The sequence below is a fragment of the Aethina tumida genome, chromosome 1, assembly GCF_024364675.1.
Source record: "Aethina tumida isolate Nest 87 chromosome 1, icAetTumi1.1, whole genome shotgun sequence".
NCBI lineage: Eukaryota > Metazoa > Arthropoda > Insecta > Coleoptera > Nitidulidae > Aethina > Aethina tumida.
In genome coordinates, this window is record NC_065435.1 from 13,818,071 (window position 1) to 13,840,706 (window position 22,636).

Sequence of the window (22,636 nt, forward strand, 5' to 3'; positions counted from 1 at the left end):
AAGTTTATTTATCTAATGGTACAGACAGCTTCATAGTCTTGACAGTTGGTGTCAATCTGACAGATGTTCAGTGTGTATTTTTGGTTTAAATTATTATATATAACAGAAAACCGCGGGTGAAATTCTCGAGACGCAGGTGCATCAAAAGTATTGTCGTTTGCAAATCGAAAAGGTAAGTGTTCGATTTATTTAAGTGGCGCATTTTAATATAATTCACCATTGAGATGGTACACAAATGTGTATGTTGCGAATTTCAAACACCAAATAAAGGAGATGAATAAGATCATTGTGGAGGTGAGAACTGGATTTGAATGTGGGACTTTAGACCAGTCGAGGAACTCGAGATAAGTCAGAAAGATCGTCGGGTACGTTGAATCTAATTCGCCTGTTAAATTGTCGGTTGGTGTTTTTATTTATAATTTTAACGACTTACTAACAATCCCGTTGTAAATGTCACGGCTAAAATAGACTTATTTAACTCGTAAAATTAAGAAAAAATCGATACATCACAACGTGAGGGTGTCAGGAAATTTTAAATTTTTGTTTTTGTCCTACAACTTACTATCTAATTTAGATAACCAATTTATTACTTAAATTATAAATAAAATTTAGATATAAGTTGGGAAAAATTGAATTTAAATTTTCCCCGACCCAATTAATTTTCCTTCAGTGCGCCCCAACCCCCATCGAGACGTCTAGTCAAATATTTGTGTTGCGTGGGGTTGACTTGATGTACGACTTGGTTAGTTTTACGTGCTGTCCTATTGGGGTTTTTTTTTTGGTGAAAAATTTTGGTTTCGTTGCGGGTGCCTTCAATGCGTCGGTGTATGTAACTTAAACGGCAAAGGTATCGATATGTGCGCAGTAAGGGTGCGCTCGGTTCATTCATTTTCCCTCTAGTCGATAATTTGTATTTTAGTCCTTCCATTGAATGTTATACGTATTCTATATTGAAATATCCAACTGTCACTAATTAGTAGTGTCTTTTACCGGTTAGTGAAAGTGGTTTTTATTTTCCGGTATGTTACACTTTGTAATACTTTTGTATGTTGTTATTTCACGATTTAAAGAGCCTGCCTAGACTTTAATGAATCCTTGAGGAAGTTACTCCGTACATGCAGTTTGTTCATTCAATCTTTTCTATTATTGCAATACAAAAGGGTTTTGTGTCATGTAACTGGTCCTCAAGGTGTATTCAATTAGGTCAAGCCTTTTTCGTTTGTCTTAACTATGCTCATGCATGTCTTAATTAAGGTGACTAGAATTTTCACATTTTACAAGGATTTATTAATTTGCGTAAGGTTTTATCAATTCACGTGCCTGTAATTTTTAAAATGATTATTTGTATACACCAACTTATAAATTTTCTTAATGGTTTTAACTGAAGTAATTTACTTTTACCCTAAAGAGACTTCACAAATTGCTTATTATTTAGAAGGCTTGTGTAAGATTTCGTATTTTGTGAAGCTTGGCTATATACAGCTTTATAAGACAGAGTGCCAAAAATTAGGTCAAGCATCTTTTGAATATGAAGGGATTTGGATGACTGACGTAAATTTACGAAACATTATTAAAGCAGTTGTTTTAATTAAGTGAAGGTTTTATTTTGCTTATTATTCTAATTAATACTTACGAAATATATATAACATAAATAATTTATTCAAAATCTTTAAACATTATTTTTTATAACGTATAATGTGATTCAATATTTATTTAATTAGACTGTAATCTCTTATCAGTCTAAATATGTACTCATTTGATATAATGGAAAAATCATATAATTTTTACAATATTCAACCCAACAGTAATTTAAAAACTTCCAGACCGATCACATTGTGTTATTAGATTGATTAAAAACGATATGTCCTAAATAAATCATCGAAACCCGAAGCTTGATGGATTTGTTAATAAAGTAACCTAATAAAAAGATGATGGACGTGATGAAAGTTTAATATTTCCAGAGATATTTTATTTCAGTAATTGGTAAGCCACTCCGGTTTGATAATATTCAAATAATTAATCATCTTATATGGTCCATTTAAAGCGACATCAAGATTCCTAACAGTTAACTTTCGTTTCAAACATTTTTAGCATTAATCCACACAATAAATGAAAATACTTTAAAACCAGTTTTGTGATTTATACGATAAGATCGATAATTCCACGATTTCCATCACATTAATTTACTCGATTTATATGTTAAAAACAATTGTTTTACTTTGGTTTATTAAGAAATGCAAATAAATGAAGATCTTACGTTTATCTGTAATGTATGGAATAACGAAGTTTCACAATATTGATAAATATTTACATTATTTTATGTAATAATTAAGATAGCCATGTTTTATTGCTTGTTAAAGCTATAGAAGGCTTTTAAAAATTGTGGTGTTAACTTTTAGTGAAAAATGCCCAGTAATTTCATAGTTTGATGTTATAACAATAAAATGGACTAGAATAACTGCAATATCAATTTTCTTAAGCAGTCTAATAAAGTTTCTATGTGGTTTACAATTACAACAAATAGTTTATTTTTGAGGAAAAGTAATTATTCATTGTAAAGTTATCACTTTGAGTGACTATGAACTTCAGTAGTGGTTTAACCACTACATCATTAAGATAAGGATAACGGAATAATGGTACTACACTATTTTTTAATTTATCGATATTATTAGACAGAGTAAAACTAATTTATAAAAATATACAGTAATGATCATTATTATAGCAATTTTTTAAAATGTTAAATATTTTAGCCTTTTATTTAAGGTGAACTGTTAAAATAATATTAATTTACTATTGTTACTTTTAGTGACACTTTTATATAATATACTTTTTGTTTTATAATTTGGCCCATCTCCTTGGCATAGACTGGACCATTTTCCAAATATACAAATTTATTATATTCCTTCAAGCTTCTTGAATTGCTGAAATGAATTTATTTAAATTTGTAACATTTTTTATCGAATTTGGTTATAAACGTTATCCCCATGTTTTCTTTATGATTGATTTCTGGAGAGTCGGACGGGCAAGACAAAACATTGATGCTTTGGGTTTTTTACCAATAAGTCACAATTTTGGACATCACTAAAAACTACTCGTCCCCACTGTTCTGTGGTCCAGTGAATGTGATTCTAAACAAGCCAAAATTGAACTTTCACATTTTTAGTAGAAACCAGGGTGTTTTTTCTAGGTCTGGGGTCACACGAAGCCCCATCCATTAACCATCTTCTCACAGTCCTTGTACTAATTTCAACAAGTACCATTCCCTCCAGGTTGGCTTTAATTTTAGTTGACAATAAGATTGGATTGTTTTTTGACATTCGTATTATCCAGTTACCAATTTTATTTAAAGTTTTACGATCTCAGATAAATTTTTTCGTAGCTACAACTTGGCCAGTTTCTCTAAGTTCTCTTCTTGTTTCTCCTGGTCTTGGTAACTCTGAATTATAATTTTTCTTACAGTTTCACTTCGATCAATGATTAAATAATCATAATAAGCAAAAGACCGTTAGTAAATAATCTATTTAAATTCAGAGAGTAATGAAAGGCCATAAAGTAAAAGTTGTTGTAATTTAGTCCATTGAAAAATAAAAAAGTAAGCAATTTTTTAAAGAATAAAGATTAGCCAATTATCTATTAGACACAACAATAAAGGGGGCAAAAATGAATTTTGTAGGTACAGCTCATGTGTTTAATACATTCTAATAAGTTACCATAATTTTGGCCATTACTGCACAACTATATAAAGTTGATAAATCAATTAGTTTTAATTTTGTTAATTAAAAATTCCGTATCATAATTTAATCCTTTTGGTCACAGTAAATGTGTGGATCAGCTTAAAAATTCTGAGAGCTGATATCAAAGAAGTTGACCTATCATCACGCCCACTATAATGTATAATTAACATTTTTATCGTTAGGAGTGCGGAGGATGTTTTGTTATCGTAAATAACGGGCAGATAATAAACATAATGAATGCCATAGATGCAACAAATGAAGCATATTTAATTGAAACATTTCGCTTACACACACTAATAATTAATTGCGAGGGAACACTTTGATTTATTCTTAATTATATGTAAAGTAAACCTTTGCAGCAACTTCATGTTTCTGTTTTTATGTAATAATAATAAATTAAGATTATAATTTAATTAATGAATGTGTGATAAATAATATTTCATGAATGAATGATAAAATTGCCTTGTAAAATTATAATTAAATCCGTTGTTAAGGTCACGACTTGATCATTTTTGCAACGTGTATATTTTAATTTCCGTATGCTGGAAATCTAATAAATTACTGGTATTATTATTTAAAGTTGCATGTTGTGTCCAACAATGCGGACAACAATTAAACCTTAGTTTGTTGTAAGATTTGTAGTGACTTTTAATTTAAATTTTACTAGCCTAACGGTACTACTCATTTAAAAATCGTGATTAAGCCAGGGATAAAACTATTAAGTTTTACAACTTGTTTAGATGCATTAAACAATATTGTTGTGTGACGCGTGTTCTAGGAATATTTTAAAAATTGCGAATACTTAGAGTGTGGCTACTGACAATTTCTAACTTATATAAATGTTGTTGGCTAACAGCATTAATTATTTAGTCTATCATTATATAACTTCAGAAGCAAACACCTTGAAATTAATACGTGGATGCACTAAAATCGGTCGGCACTTCCTCGTTACAAAATTGTTCACTTATTTATAAAAAATCTAGTAAAAATTTTCGTTGCCGCAGTTTTGTGCTCCAGTTTATGGACTGTTTAAATCAGTGCTTGCATTTTCGCTGGCTATTTTTAGATGCGCGTTTAGTAATTGTAATTTTTATTATCAAATTATTGTGAATTATCGTTATGGTGGTCCGATAATTGCGTGACCTGAAATCTATGATTGACATGATAAATTAATAATCAATGAGGCTATAAATTGGAAAAAACAATAATGTATATTCATATAATATTCAATGTAGTTGTTATAAATAGGAGATATAAATTATTTAAATTTTAATACTGAGTTCTGGGACTATCTACTGACGTCATGAGTGCTCATTACCTCTTAATAGTATTGTTCCGTGGTCTTAAGTGAAGATTAACAGTTGATAAATTATAGTTAGCAGGTTTATTATTGTGAAAATGGAAAAGGGATTTCTGCTACAATAGATATTTTGTACTGAAATCCTCGGTTTAAAGGTATCGAGGTAAACACTAAACCTGTATTCTATTCTCGTTCTAAAATAGAGTAATTTTTACACATATACATTTATTCAAGTGCAAAGAAACTGTGTTGAAGTTTCTTTCTTCCTTAATCTGACTTAACTTCAAGTATAATATGCGCTCAATTTTATAATGAGTTTTATTAAAGAGAATATGTAATACAGACTAACTTACTAACTATTAGAGCTTGTCTTTAACAGTAATAAGAGCTTAATAAATAATTTATTTTGATCTTATATTTAACTTTTAAAAAGAAAGTAATAAAATAATGTTTAGACATTGAGATATAAATATAATACAGCTAAATAACAATTTTAAATGATTTTACTGCAAAACAGGATCATTTTTATGCATAAATTTATTTAAATATGTCTCAAATATAATGGTAAAGAAAATGTGTTAAAAGTATCTTTATTCCTTAGCCTGTCTTAACTTTAACAGTAATAAGAGCTCAATAAATAATTTTTATTTGATCTTATATTTAACTTTTAAAAAGAAAGTAATAAAATAATATTTAGGCTGTGAGATATAAATTTAATACAGCTAAATAAGTGTAACAAATTTAAATAATTTTTCTGCAAAACAGGATCATTTTTATACACAAAATTATTTAAGTGTGTCACAAATATAATGATAAAGAAAATGTGTTAAAAGTATCTTTCTTCCTGAGCCTGTCTTAACTTTAACAGTAATAAGAACTCAATATATAATTTTTATTTGATCTTATATTAAACTTTTAAAAAGAAAGTAATAAAATAATATTTAGACTGTGAAATATAAATATAATACAACTAAATAAGTGTAACAAATTTACATAATTTTACTGCAAAACAGGATCATTTTTATAAATAAATTTATTTAAATGTGTCTCAAATATAATGGTAAAAGAAATGTGTTAAAAATCTTTCTTCCTGAGCCTGTCTTAACTTTAACAGTAATAAGAGCTCAATAAATAATTTTTATTTGATCTTATATTTAACTTTAACTTTTAAAAAGAAGGTAACTCTCTGTGAAATATAATATAAATATAATACAGTTAAATAGGGATAAAATATTTAAATAATTTTGTTACGAAACAGAATAATTTTTAAGCACATAAAGCTTCCAATTAAGTAAACAATGTCCCCATTATTGTATAAACAAATAATTAATCACCTAAACCTTCTTCACACACACACAGACTGAAATTTATTTAGATAATTTGACAGTGCGATAATAAATCCATCCCGTTTATTTTCAGCGACGTGCATGACAAATCTGTTGTCATATAGATTATATCGGTATGCTTTATGTGACGTACGCGAGAAAACATCAAACGGAAACTTTACTAATAATTATTGATGCTAAGTTTGCGGTCGGAGGTAACATGCATTTGTCAATTAACCGACGTAAAAGCTTTCATTTCAATATATTCGGGAAACAATCAATTAGAAACTCGAGGTGGAGTTTAAAGCTTATTCGTCTTTAATTAACTGACTTTAGTCAATTTTGTGGCACTCAATAACCACTTGAACGTTTTAATTAAAATTGTTTTTAGTGAACCGGTAATAATACCTGATTTATCTCTATGAGATATTGAAAAGTTTTGTTTTTTCATTTAACGTAATAAACAATCAACCTAAGTTAGGTTTTGTGATACATTTTATAGTTTCTTCATAAAACGTAAATGTTCGATACCCAATAAATTAGTGCGTGTCATCTAAAAATAGTTTTTGTTATTTTGTTTTGCATTTTATGTTTTCTTAAAGACGTGCATTTGAATAAAACTAGCCGAGTCGTGAATTCCTAACTATACACGTAACGTAACTACATTTTGCAGTAGTTACTTATTATTTATTTAGTTTTTGAGAGAAATCACAACATGTTAACAACAAACATGTTACTAAACAGCCAAGTAATTATTGTTTGTTATGTCAAATACAAACGAGGTTATTCTTAAAATAATATTACCATGATTTTTTAAAAATTATCTTTGGTAATAATAAACTTTAATTTTCAGGTTTGGTTGAAAAGAAAACTTTTTTATATTGTGTACAGAGCTTTTGAGATATTATTCATTAAAAATTGAATTATAAATAATAAAATTAGCAAAATTTCTGATTTTCTTTTCTTTTATGATTTTTGGTAAAGAAATAAAATCCCAGTCTAGTTATATAGAAAACATTTTTTATATTACGTACAGACATTTTTCTCCTCTGTCTTCTGATTTTATTATTCATCAAAAAGGGAGTTATAACTGATAAAAGCAGCAAAATACATTATTTTCTTTTAATAAACATAACAACAATTATTTTATGATATTTTGTAAATAAATAACATTAACTTCAGTCTGGTTATTTTGGAAACATTTTTTATATTATGTACAGAGCATTTTCACCTCTGTCTTTTGAGATATTATTCGTTTAAAATTGAGTTATAAATAATAAAATTAGTAAAATTTCTGATTTTCTTTTAATAAATATCACAACAATCATTTTATAGAAATTTTGGAAAGAAATAACATCAACTTCAGTCTGGTTATATTGTTAACATTTTTTATATTATGTACAGAGCTTTTTCTCCTTTATCTTAATATTATTATATTAATATTATTCACTAAAAATTGAGTTATAACTAATAAAGCAGCAAAATACATGATTTTCTTTTAATAAACATCACAACAATTGTTTTATGGTATTTTGGAAAGAAATAACATCAAATCCAGTGTGTTTATATGTAGAAAATATTTTTTATATTATATACAGAGCTTTCTATTCTCTAACTTTTGAGATATTATTCACTAAAAATTGAGTTATAAACTAATAAAAGCAGCAAAATACATGATTTTCTTTTAATAAATATCACAACAATTGTTTTGTGATATATTAGAAATAAATAACGTCAAATCCAGTGTGTTTATATATAGAAAATATTTTTTATATTATATACAGAGCTTTCTATTCTCTAACTTTTGAGATATTATTCACTAAAAAATGAGTTATAACTAATAAAAGCAGCAAAATACATGATTTTTTTTAATAAACATCACAACAATTGTTTTATGATATTTTGTAAAGAAATAACATCAAATCCAGTGTGTTTATATATAGAAAATATTTTTTATATTATATACAGAGCTTTCTATCCTCTAACTTTTGAGATATTATTCATTAAAAATTGAGTTATAATTAATAAAATTAGAAATTTTTTTTTGATTTTAATAAACATAATATTAATTGTTTTATCATGCATTGAAAAGAATTAACATTCTTAATTTAAAACTTTAGAAAAAACAGGTTTTTTAACCTTCAAAATATTATAAACTTATCTATTTAGTGTTTATCAGTTTGTTTTATAAAATAAAGTGAAATAACTAAACTAAAAAAGGCGATGTGAATAAAATATAAAACCAGTTTTGTTGGTTTTTTATCGCTATTCAACGTACTAGTGTTTTTTATAATACTGTAATCATGTAAAAAATTTACTAGTTTTTATATATTTAGAGTTTATATTAGATCAAAAGTCAAGCCTCTGTCTGGTACTACCTCAAAATTGTTTTAAAATTTTGATTTTAAATTTTAAATTATCCATTATTTGTATTAACCCAAAAAGTATCCAGTAACTTTACCCCATACAAAAAATTCAAAAATATGACGACAGAATTTATTGTTACAGGTAGAAGACATAAATTATCAAAATGGCATTTGCCGGGTTAAAGAAGCAGATAAATAAGTGTAACCAAGTAAGTACAATCCTTTTCCCCCCGACAATTCGCGTTTATTTGTTAACTGGTTTATTTTTCAGTATGTCACAGAAAAAATGGGTGGTGCAGAGGGCACCAAGTTGGACCTGGACTTCATGGACATGGAAAAAGTAAATCACCCTAATTGCGACGTCCTACAGTGTAAAATAACAAATTGTATTTCAGAAAACCGATGTCACGTACGAGCTGGTGGAAGAGCTTCAGCTCAAGACCAAAGAGTTCCTACAGCCGAACCCGACGGCTAGAGCGAAGATGGCTGCAGTAAAAGGCATTAGTAAGTTGAGTGGTCAGGCGAAGTCGAACACATACCCCCAACCTGAAGGTGTGTTAGGTGATTGCATGCTGCTCTATGGCAGGAAATTGGGGGATGACAGCATGTTCGGCGGAGCCTTGGTCGAGATGGGTGAAGGGTTAAAGCAGATGGCCGACTACAAATATTCCTTGGACGATAACATCAAGCAGAACTTCCTCGAACCCCTTCACCATCTGCAAACGAAAGACTTAAAGGAGGTTATGGTAAGTACGTGGTTTCGCGGTGGTGGTAAATGCGGCCATTAAGCTTATAAATGTAACCATAATTCGGTTAAGTTTAATGGCTGTCGTAGGCGACTAATATTACTGGGGAAATTTCAGGGTAGGTTTTTACTACATGCGATCGACAATAACTCATTTTATAATGTGTGGCTTGTTTCAATAAAAGTAAAGTAAATTTTAATATATCACATCGTGTTACTGTCTTTGAATATGTCATGTTTTATTCATTTACAGCATCACAGGAAAAAACTTCAAGGACGGAGGTTGGACTTCGATTGTAAGCGAAGAAGGCAGGCCAAGGGTAAGTTATACGTGAATTCCTATTTTTGCTCTGGCTGTGGAAGATTGTCTTAAATTATAAGATATTGATTTTAAGGTGACATTAAATATAAGTTACAAATTTTGTTATCATACGATATAGATTAGAATTGACACAACCAGACATTTTAAAATATAAATGTATATAAATAAAAATTTGTTGTATAGTGAAGACTAGTATTCATTTTTTTTGCCTGATTTTCGTTGGTTTGTGTTAAGTTTTAGATTATTATCGTTTAGTTATTTATCTTTTTGAATTATAATTACAAACACTCGTAATGATTGTATTGAGATAATCTTCTACACTACAATAAATGTAATTTTACTAATTACTATGTCACTTAAATACGTCTGATTATTTATGTAATGGATGGAAATAGAATATGGGACCATCTTAATCATTGTGGATGTATTTAGACCCTTTATTGAGCGTTTATACAAATTAAAATTTGCCGGCGGTAATTTGTTCGAGGGTGTTCATTAAACATTTAATGAAATAATCCAATTACAGATCTTGGATGCTAAGTTATGTCTCTAGAGGTTTTAATTCGATCCCGGTGGGTCGGGTATTATAATAAAGTGTGTGTTGGAGATACGAATAGCACATTTTCATTATTAATTTTATATTATTTATTTATAATAGTACTGCGTAAATTTTCCATTTTATCATAACTGATTGATTCGTAATTTTAATGTAATAATTTATTCGATTTTAAAAGAATTATTGTTATAAAATTACTCATCTGTTTTAAATATACAGTGCTAAACGATTAAACAATAAACTGTAATTGTAGATTTGAATTAAACTTGGGTTTATACTAAATTTTTAGACAGTTTTTATTAACAATTCCTTTGTAGTATTGTTAAATCCATCAATAACCCCCACTAGTAGGCAACCCAAGTTGCATATGTATTGACTTACGTCGGGTATTCCCCTATCATTAAATAATATTTCATGTATCTACTTGGCTATATTTCTCATTTATTTTACTACATTTTAAAAGGATTATACGTTTCCATCATCACTCATTTTTAATATTTATTTTAAACCCAAATTTATTAATAAATGATAATATAAAGGGTTAAAATACACCATTTCACCACATTAAAATTGTTCTAGTGGCATGGTAATTGTTAAATAAAATGTTCAGGAATGTGTCAATATAAGCATGAATTTATAGCTACCAAAACGACTCTTAGTCCTTATTCGAGTCCTGTTAAAGTACAAGCGAATGTTTATGGTATGTTTTCATTTATTTTATTTTCATTTAAAATGAGAAACCGTCACACGTATATTAGCGAGCTAAACGTTTATTTTATTTGTCGTTATGAACATTTGAGATTGAAATATTGCATGCGAATGCTCCGTTATTCCATATTTATTATTTACATTTACATACGCATATTAAGGCCACACGATTTTCACCACCAGAACCTATCCGAATTAGAACGACAATCAATATGTTTCTTTTACAATTATGAACATGGAAAGCTGCTAGATCTTGTTTTTTTTCGTCCCCATAGATTACTATAGATTTTAATATTTATTTTGTCATGATTATTTTTTGTTTGCTTCTTGGATTAATTGCATGTTTATTCCTGTTATTGTTTTCCAACATGACAGGAGCAAATTTTTCAGATGATGAAATCAAAATGGCCGAAGACAAGTTCGCTGAGTCGCTACATCTTGCCCAAATGGGGATGTTTAACTTGTTAGAAAATGACGTGAGTAAATCCCTTCAGTTCGTAATTAATCAATGAAAATTACTTGTATTGTCACTGGTTTTTTAGCAAACGGTAAAGACTCTAAGTATATGTAGAAAGATCTAGCTTATAATTATAATATTATTTAATACGTGACTAAAGGGGTGTTTACAGTATATTTAATGTGTGTTGTCCTTAGGTCGAACAAATATCTCAATTAGCGACATTCGCTGAAGCATTGCTGGATTACCACAGACAGTGCACCGAAGTCCTCGAACATTTGACTGAAGCATTGCTTGATAAGTGAGTACCACCGAACCCACGTCAGTTCCCAAACACGTTCTCCGTTTAATTTGCAGGAAAAACGAAGCTGTCAATCGTCCAAAGGTCGAATTTGTCCCGAAAACACTCCAAGACCTCAACATAGAAGTGACAGACGGATATAACGGTATAAATGATAATAATTTCATTAATCAACATGGCAGCAATACAAACCTGTCGGGCAGTTATCAGTTTAAAAGGCCTGCCCCGAAAACCGCGCCCAAACAGAACAAACCAGACTTGCTACCCTTAAAACCTGACCCCCTTGATCCCTGGAGTTTTCCTCAAGGTATTTTTGTTTGTTTTTATTTTGTTTATTTTAGTTGTTATTAATTGTTTACTAACAGTTGGTGGTGGAGATGTGTAAGGTAACTTTTTTATGTCTAACTGTAGTGGAACTTGGATAACTCGAGCCAAAAGTTGCCAAGAAAAAGGTCTGACCTATTAAATAGACTACCAATTAATTATGTTCCAGGTGGTCAAGTTGTTAATCAACGTTTCCCAACATGGCCACTAGGGGGCTTGACATCAATAGCTTATCAGATCTTTTTAATTTTTAATTAAAGGTGCATTTAAGACGTTTTATTATTAATCTTGAAAACATTTGCCATATTTTTAGTCGTATCTTTTAACATAAAGTAGTGGTAAGACAATAAATGCAGCATCAAAAGGAAAGAGATTTATCTTCTACATTAGTCTCCTTAAAATTGATAAATTAATGTAATGTAATATTCCTTTATTTCTTTCCAAAGTCCTTTCAAAGATTTTTTCTAAAGAAAAAGTTTTCTCAAATTGTCAATTAATTATAGTTCCTGTAAAATTCATGGAAAATTCTTTCAAAAATTCGACTTATTAGAATTTAGTTAGAATATTCCATTTGAACTATCAAGACATCAAATAAAAATTAGTAATCCTCACCTTTGACGCCATTGCCAACCAATTTGACTGGAGTTATCAAAGTTCGACTGTGTTTCATTATTAATGGAATATTAATGGAATAACTTTGTGGTTTATCTATGAATTGAAATGAGTTAATAGAAGGATTTTTACTGGACAATTTTTAATTTATAACTCTTTAGTTATAATCTTAAACTTTAAAATATGATGCACATCTCTGTTTTATTTTTTGTTTAACTTTAGTATAATTTAATTAATACAGTATGATTTTTTTACACATGCCAGGTAATTAGGTAAGGTATGTACTTATAATTTTTTAATTCATTTCTTTATAAATCAATTTATACTTGCGTTTTTTGCGTTCGTTTTTTAAATCTTGTAAATCCCTGTACCCTCCCAAAAAAAAAAATAAAAAATAATAATATATAATGTTGAGGAATGAAATTTTCTTAATTGAAATATAAGAATGAGGAAGGAATATTTTCTAACCAAGACCCCAATATTAAAATTAAAATAAGACAATAATGAAATATCACAAATCAAAAAATATATTAATTAATTAATTTTTATTGTGAGCAGTGTATTACCTGCAACAAAATAAGTGCATATTACGTTCGAAGGTGGGTGTGGATATTCCGAAATGAAAGCTATCAATGAACGAAAAGGCCAAAAATAAAATGATAAGCAAGCATCGCTTGGTACAGTGCCAAAATCTATTCACGCACATTCGCCATCCATACATGCGATTCATTCTGAGTACTGTAAACAACGTCGATTTAGTGATATTTCGTTGAATCTTGGTTAGAATGTCGCCTCCTCACGTGCTATCGTTTCTGAAATGTATGATTTGTTGTTCGGAAAAAGACGGATTATTAGGCTCTTCCCAAGTGTCTTCTCCACAACACAAGCCCCATGAACTTCAGATACACCCAGGTCAACAATCTGCTAACGGTAAATTTAGTTCTGAAGCTTATCCTTTTTTGTTACACGGAGAAATGTTATTTATGATAATTATTTACTAGTTATTTTTTATTGATACTTTCCAAAATTATTAAGGCTTTTAAATATATTGCCCTAGTTTTGATACTGATGATGAACATCTCTTTAAAAATTAATTTTGATCTTAAATTATTGATAATTATGAAAAACGATTGAATTGCAGAGTTTTTAATTTAAAAATAACGTGTGATCCATGGTTATATTTAAAATATATATTTGAGTCATTGTATGTTGATGCTCACCTATAATTTATAAATTATAAATATTAAAAATTAAAAAAATATTTACTGGTTCAACAAGTTTGGCAATTTTGCTGTTTTCAATGCAGTAAACCTGTTTGAATATAATAAATTTTCCAATATTACACTTTAAATCAAATGATACATTACAGTTTTGTGTGAAATAATAATAAAAAATCAGTAAATTTCCTAGATTCATGATTAGTAATATTAAAATGGAAAATTTTAATGCACGCAATAAATGTCACGAATTCTAAAAAGTCAATCAAATTAGAAATCTCTTTGTATTTGCTTTTGTCCAATAAAATTATTGATGTATTTATTTGTATACATTTACATAGAGAAAATTATATAGTCGATTTTTAATGGCAAAGGTGATTAAATGAAGTATGTGAAAGGATATTCAGTGTGCCCCATATTTTGTTTATTTATAATAACCCAAATGATAGATAATAACCACAGGCAAAGAACCATTTGATTGATTTTATTTTTCATCTGTTCCTGAGTAATATTTAGGATCAGATCCAACATTTTTGAGTTCAGGTTTTCTTTGAGATCAGTTTTTGTTGTTAAAGTTATTATTTTCTTCATAAGACGTTGAGATTTCTGTACTTAAAAATATTTAAATTAAAAAATTTAAAATTTACTTTAAATTAATAATATTTGAAATGTTGAGCTTAAAAATATCTATTTAAATTAAGAAAAATTAAAATATTTAATTCAAATTTATATATAATATTTGAAATATCAAGCAAGAAAAATTAAAAATAAGGAATTTAATTTTGGAAGTATAACATATAACATATTTAAATTAAATTATAATATTGAAATATTGTGATTAAAAAAATTAAAAATGTCAGATTGAAATATTTAATTTAAATTTATATATAAAATATTTGAAATATTAGACTAAAATATTAAAAATAGGCAATTTAATTTTGGAAATATTTAAATTAAATTAATAATATATGAAATATTAAGCTCAAAAAATTAAAAATAAGAAATTTAATTTTAAAAATATTAAAACATTTAACATACTTATAATATTTGAAATATTGATCTTAAAAATTAAAAATATCAATTTGCATTAAAAACAATTAAAATATTTAATTTAAATTTATATATAACATTTGAAATATTAAGCTAAAAAATAGGTAATTTAAATTCAGAAATATTAAAATATTTAAATTAAATTATAATAAATATTATAGTAATATATTACAAATAATTTAAATTAGTTAAAATCTGTATTAATAATATTTGAAATATTAAGCTTAAAAGTGAAAAATAAATAATTTAATTTTAAAAATATTAAAAAAATTAAAAAATATACTTGAAATTTGTAATATTTGAAATATTAGACTTAAAAAACAATTTTTCAATCTTTTCTATGTGATGGAACAAAATCTGGGGTAACATTTGAATTGTTATATTATTACCTTCGTCATCTAAAATCCACCCAACTAAATTGGTCGGTTTGAAAACATAAATAACTGTACAACTGTTTTTTAATTAATTTAAAATTACAATGATATGTTATTAAAAAATTACAGTTTAAGTTTTATGTTATAATTTTTATTAAAATATTTTAATATATTAGGGCCAATATGAAATATAGGACTAGCAGTACTAATAAGAAAAATTATTAAACAAAGGACACTCAAAACCTCAAAAAATGTTACTGCAATGTACTAAATACATTTTCAAACACAAATATATACAAAACATACTGTAATGTAATGAAAGTTAAATCGACTTCTAGAAACGTATCTGTTTAAATGAGATTTTGCATCAGGTACAGCGATGGTCCAGCGCCTCTCTGTTTCTCTTGATACATTTTAGTACTGTGGTAGAACTGTTATTAACCTAATTTAGTATTTAGAAACACAATTAACCCATAACACAACTGTGTAAGTTCCTGTTGATATATTATTTAAATAACGTAATTTTAATGTAGCATCGCCATTGCCATCGCCCATGAAGTCTCCAGCAAGAACCCCGATGGTCCGGCAGCCATGCTGTACAGCTCTTTACGATTTCGATGCGGAGAACCCTGGCGAACTGGGTTTCAAGGTGAGTTAACCCTAAAACAAACTCAAACTTCATTGGATTTACTCATCGTTTTTGCCTTTTTTCAGGAGAATGAAGTAATAACCCTATTGAATAAAATAGACGAGAATTGGTTCGAAGGTACGGTGAATGGGAGGACCGGTTATTTCCCCGTAAATTATGTAAGAGTCGATGTGCCATTACAATGAATACTATCGGGTTAATAATATTTACAAGTATCAACTGAATACAACCCCTGTTTTGCTTGTTTAGAAATGAAACAAATTATTTTAGCTTTATTTTGTAAAGAATTTACATTGTCTAATTCAACTGCACTTATTACTACTAGTCCCTTTTTATCGCGGAGAGGTTATCATATATTAAGTAGAAGAAACCAGTTACATATTAAACGTATGTGAGATGCTTTATCGTAACATTATTAACTAAACTGTAATTGTAATTGTAAGATTGTTGAAAATTTGATGAGCGACTTATTGTAACGGCAGTTATATTTTTCATAAAAATTTTGTATAAAGTTATGGTGCATTTGATTTAGTATTGAATTAGTGATATTTTGTGAAGTTTCGAATGAATATCATAGACCTGATCTACAATTTAAATAGCCATTGTAACTGGACAGTACTGAAATAACGTGTTTTTAAATCGTTTTGCACAACGAACGTCGTTCATTGTGGAAAACCATGAAATTGTCGATTGGGTATTATTTACTTAGTTTATCTGTATAGGGAAAAAGAAAATGCAATATTACGATATTAAGGCGAATGTTTTTAAATAGTTTTCGATCTTCCCATTTTAATAATTAATAATATGCATTGAATTTTGACGTTACGATATATTGTGCAGTTGAAAAGTTCGATTACATTTCTTGATTGTTACATACAATATTAACATAAAAACTATTTAAGAATAATTCTATTGTATATATGTAGTTTATTTAGTTTTTAATTATTTTATATAAGTAGGTCCATAAAGAGTTAAATAGTCGATCAATGCAACACACGAAGAAAGTTGTACTAATGCTCATTCATATACAAGACTGATATTATTATTCAATTTAGTGATTTTTATTTAGTATAGACACATTCAAGAGATCAAAAAGGCATATGTTCTTGATAACAAATGATTTTTTCATTTAGTAGCCCACAGTTTTACGTATATATATATATGTGTGTAAACAGCCCAGTTACAAAACTGAACCCATCATCGAACAGCTAGTGTCAAATTGATTAGTTGTTTAATTAAGTTTTTGTACGGATGAAGAAGGGAAAATTTACCAATTAAACATGTTGTAAAACGGTTTTTAATGGCCTCAAATGATTATAATTCAGTTCTTGTGGAGCAAGCGACTACGAAGCACATTTCTATAACTTAGTACCTGATTTTATTGTTTTTAAATTAATTTATATCTCCATTGTTGTACAATATAATTTTAAGGATTTTAGCCCCTATATTGATGTATTGTAAAATATTTGATTAGACTGTAGTTGTGGCCCCAATAATTAGACGTCATTCACGGTTGTGTATGTATATTTGTTCTTATCAATTTAGTCAATAATGACCGATTTTCGATCATGGAATTATTTCGACGTCATGATCTCACTGTAAGATTTAACACCAGATTCAAATTATATCTAAAACAAATCCTTGTGTTTGTGCTGGGTTGTACACGTGATGTTTTGGTTTTGGTACTTTTTATTTTACGTAAAGGTAAATGAGAAAATCAATGTTGGTCTCCTATATGAACATTAGTGAAGCTAAATTATTTCTTGCAATTTGATGAACCTTGATGTTAAATGGTCTTCTAGTTATCTCTGTATGAACTAATAAAGTTAAATTGTTGTTTCTATTGTGAAATATCTTAAAATTTTATATTATATGAAATATATGCAGAATAAAAATATAATATCAAAAACAAAACAAAAAAAAATGGATGAAGTTACTGGCGCTGGGAGCCATATGATTCTGGTTGTATGCGAGGTTGAAGACTTAACTATATTATTAACTTTAATGATTTTTAAGACTTTGTCTCAACCTTTCACAACTTGCCAAATATGTTAAATTGCATGAATTGAAAAAAAAAATTAAAATAAATATATGTGTTTAAAATATAAAAAACAACGTTTTGTTGATGTTTTCAATGTAGATATAGATTTCCGCTGAAACTTTATTCACCCTATAATGTTATCACATCATTTTGTCCTGTTCCAAGTCTCGTTTTCGGTGCTGCTTCTTACGTACTGCACTCATTTTTTGTGTGACAGATTTTAATAAAGTTTTAGCTGAAATAATAAATTATTTGAATTTGTCATTTGACATGCTATAGGTGTATTATATTTGTGTGAAATAATACCAGGTTGTCAAACAAATATTTTCCTGTGGCTTCATGTAAATCCTTCAAAATAATTAAAAGACATAATCTAGATGGTGTATAAATTTAAATTGTTAACAAAAGCACACATTAATACAGACAACGTTAAGTTTAAGTCCAATTTTAAAACACAATATAACACAAATGACAATATAATATGTAAATTATTAAGTGTGACCTAAATGTATCGACAAATTAACGCAGTAAGAATTGTTGAGCTCTTACATACTGCAAACTTTAATGTCAATTATTACGTGACGTTGTCTGTATTAAATGTGATGTGATTAAATAGGTTGTGCTTGTAAAAACATGTTTAAAGTGTGCCTATTGTTACTGTTTATTGGATGAAGGGGTTTGGTGCATATTTGGAGGATATTACATCGCAAGAAAATAGTGTAATTACTAATCTGGTTCATGACAATACATTAGATATAAATATTAAAAATAAGTATATTCATTCAAGTACTACATAAGTCATTAAAATCAGACTATATTGAAACTGTATTATGTTATTGTAATATCGTTCAACAATAACCTAGATATCTTGCTGCTGTGAGTCTTAACTAAAGTTAATCCAATTTCATTTTAAACAATAAAATCTAACAGCGTTCATTTTGTTAACGTAATATGTACCACTGCTTCACAGTACCTATAATAATAAATTACGAGATATTATTTCCATGACTGCACTTTCCTAAAACTTGTAAAAAATATTAAGGGCCATATTTTTTGAAATGTAGCAAGTTACCCATAAACTATTGTTAATACACATGTATACAATTTAAATGTTACCGTATTTGTGCATTAATAAAAAATGTGTCATATTACTTTTTTTGTTTTATTTACTACCCTCACTATTTAAGAAATTTAAGAGTAAAATTATTAGTTATAGGCGTGATCCCTCATATTTTCTATGGGGTTGATGTCTGGAGATTGGGACAGGCAAGACAAAACATCTTTGTTTTGGTCTTTTAACCAATCCGTCACAATTTTAGTTTTGTGTTTGGGATTGTCAATTGTCGTTTAATATATCCCTGTGTATAAATCAGTCTAAGGTGGCCTATACTATAATTGAATCGCCACCATGTTTTACTGAGGGTATAACAAAACTTTTTGGTATTTTTGTCTCTGTAGAATGTTTAGTATAAGCAGGACCATAATTCAAATTCACCTCTGAAAACTATTCATTACTACTGTTCATTGGTCCAGTGAAGGTGATCTTAATCAAAAAGTTATCCCCATGTTTTCTATAGGATTGATGCCTGGAGATTGAGACAGGCAAGGCAAAACATTGATGCTTTGATCTTCTAACCAATAAGTCACAATTTTTGATTTGTGTTTGGGTCGTTTTTAGGTCGAAATACATTTATTGAGAGCATCATATGGAAACAAATTGTTGTTTAATATATCTGTAGGCAAATCATTCTAAGAGGGCCTACGCCAGAAGAATTGAAGCATCCCCATAGCATAATTGAACCGCCACCATGTTCCACTGTGGATATAACAATCTTTTTGTCTCATATGTTTAACATTAGCAGAACCATTATACCACTGTTCTGTGGTCCAGTGAATGTGAACTTAAACACACCAAAATTGGAATTCACAGTTTTAATAGAAACTAGTGTTTTTCTTGTAGATTTGTGATCAAATGAACCCCAATCTACAAGCCATCTTCTCATAGTCCTTGGACTAAATTCAGCAAGTCCCATTACCTCCAGGTTGGCTTTAATTTCAGTTGATGATAAGATTGAAATGTTTTTTGACATTCGAGTTATCCAGTTATCGATTTTCTTCCAAGTTCTTTGGACAATTTTTTTCGTAGCTACCTCTTGGCCAGTTTGTCTAAATTTTTGTATAATACGTGAAATGATTGACTTAATTAGCCATACACTCTTAGTCATCTCTTCTTGTTTCTATCGGTCTTGGTAATGCTGATTTATAATTTTTCTTACAGTTTCACTTCGTCCAATGATTAAATAATTATAATAAGCAAAGGACCGCTATTAAATAATCGATTTAAATTCACAGAGAGCAATGAAAGTCCATAAAGTAAAAAGATGCTATTTTGCCTATCGAAGAATAAAAAAGTAAGCATTTTTTTAAAGATTAAAATTGAACTGACCAACTGCATAATAGACACAACAATAACAGAAAAACAATAAACATTATAGGTCATTAAATTCAAGTAGTTCAGCTCATATTTTTAAGTTTTTATAATTATGCACACTGCTGTAGATTCAGTGGCCATATTTTATTTTACCCTTTAAAGAGAAGAAAATGAGTAATGATGATGCATAGACTCATTAATTTGGCTTGGAATTGATCTAGTGAGGTGGTTAGCTTCGTTCTGAGGTACTTGACGCTGAATGGTTACCAAAGTCTGTGGTGGGAGGACAGAATATCAAAGTCTCCCTCCTGTAAAGTCTGACACGTGTTCAGTCCTGGCCATGGCAACAAATATGTATTGAACATCGTTGGTAATACTCCAATAATATTAATTCGGGCATTATCCTCATTGAAAAGTTGGATTTGGAAAGTCCAAAAGTAAGACAGAAAATGGGATTCCACAATTTCTTGAATGTATTAATGGACAATCAAATTATCTCTAACTAAAATGAAAAGTGACCGACTAGATTAAGGAATGACACACCAATCTATAACATCAGCTTCACAGCACCAATTACTACTTCTTTTTCCAGTTTCAAATTTTTAGTCGTTTTCAAAATTTCCACGAAATTCACATCTATCGTTTCATTAAAATCATTAAAATAGTTCTTTTATCGTATTAAATTTCAAAGCCTGAATGGATGGCTAGCTGTTTATACTGTTACACATCATGCTGTAATTATTTCATTTTATTATAGACAAATAAATAAACATCCAATGCACCTAATTATATTATTGTATAATTATTTATTGTACTTTAATAAGCTGCTATGCCAACATGAATATTTTAGTTATCAGTTATCAATACCTGTTTTAAGAAATCATTTGTTTATATTAAACAACACAGCTACTTTCCTTTCATGAGATACACTTACACAGATTGCAATCCAGTATATTTCACGTTCAACACGACTGTAAATAATGAATCATTTCCTATTAAATTTATCGCATAGGAATTCTAAAACATTTCGGTATTATCGCATCTTCGAATTTATTCCGAATGCCAATACTTTTCTACCATATATCGACTATGCTTATGCCAATGCGTTTATATAATTATACGTTTAAAATTTAGTAACACTTATTAAGAATGAATTGGCTCCTCAAATACTGAGCACAGGAAAAAGTAATTTTATGACAGCGTCGTGTAAAGAAATATCTGGACTTGGTGGATAAGTTAGAACTTCCAATTTAACATTTTGAACCCTCCTTTGAGTCTCTATTGTAACATAATATCTGGCGTTGTTGTTAACTTAAGAAGCTTGTCTTTGGACCTTCCTCTGAGCAGTAGAAAAGAGTTATGATAACAAGGATCCAGTCGATGTATTAAAACATTCCATGTATTGTATTGAATGTCTAATAATTCAACTTTATCATAAGCTTTCAATATCAAATTTCATAAGATTTGTGCAGTATATTCTTATCTACATTATAAATATTAAAAAAAACACTTTGAAATATAAATAAATAAATTGGAGTCTTGAAACTAGGGGGCGTTTCAGAATAACATATTAAATTAGTGACTTCCTGAACCATCCTGTTTTTAATTTTTTATTGTTAATAGAATCTTTACAATAGAGAACATTTCAAATTAATTAATTAATGCAGTTCAATTTTATAAAATTGTACATGCACAATGATATTTAACAAGATACTACTTAATTTGTTGCTGATCTTCAAAAAAAGTTTTGAATTAGATAGTTTAACAAGAAGCTACTTTTTGGTCATTCTGTTCTGCTTCAATCCCAGAGTGCTTCTAGATAAATCTTACATCACATCCAGTTTACTTCTTCAGTAAGCTTTATAACAAGCTAAGAATCACTAAGTTTATTAGGGATTTCGTTGTCCATCAATTTTAAATATACGATAACATATATTAAATCTTTTATATACAATAATTAGCAAAGTTAAAATATATTTTAAGTTTTGCACACAGAAATTATGGTAGATTCGAATGCGTAAGACACATGCGCGTATGCAAAACACACTAATATCCCTGCATCTACTCCAATCCCGTGTTTAACACATTATTCAATCGCCTGCACTCCGTGGTTCACTACAAATC

The 22,636-nt window shown here is 28.5% G+C and overlaps 1 protein-coding gene across 7 annotated transcripts; it reads left to right on the forward strand.

The window, feature by feature from the left end:
• Window positions 1–44: 44 nt before the first annotated feature.
• On the forward strand, window positions 45–19,232 carry LOC109609537 (endophilin-A). 7 transcript variants are annotated; one of them, XM_020026205.2, is made up of 12 exons: window positions 45–172; window positions 8,868–8,934; window positions 8,997–9,065; window positions 9,121–9,471; window positions 9,724–9,790; window positions 10,989–11,048; window positions 11,432–11,532; window positions 11,711–11,814; window positions 11,871–11,959; window positions 13,594–13,680; window positions 15,925–16,040; window positions 16,106–19,232. In XM_020026205.2, the coding sequence occupies exons 2-12, from the start codon at window positions 8,890–8,892 to the stop codon at window positions 16,223–16,225; spliced, it is 1,209 nt and encodes a 402-aa protein (XP_019881764.1). In that variant the 5' UTR covers window positions 45–172; window positions 8,868–8,889; the 3' UTR covers window positions 16,226–19,232. The 7 variants fall into 7 exon arrangements, with proteins under 7 accessions (XP_019881764.1, XP_049817970.1, XP_019881767.2 ...); XM_049962013.1 differs by lacking the exon at window positions 13,594–13,680 and having other exon boundaries at window positions 9,121–9,229; window positions 9,287–9,471; window positions 11,871–12,121; XM_020026208.2 differs by lacking the exon at window positions 13,594–13,680 and having other exon boundaries at window positions 11,871–12,121.
• Window positions 19,233–22,636: the final 3,404 nt, after the last annotated feature.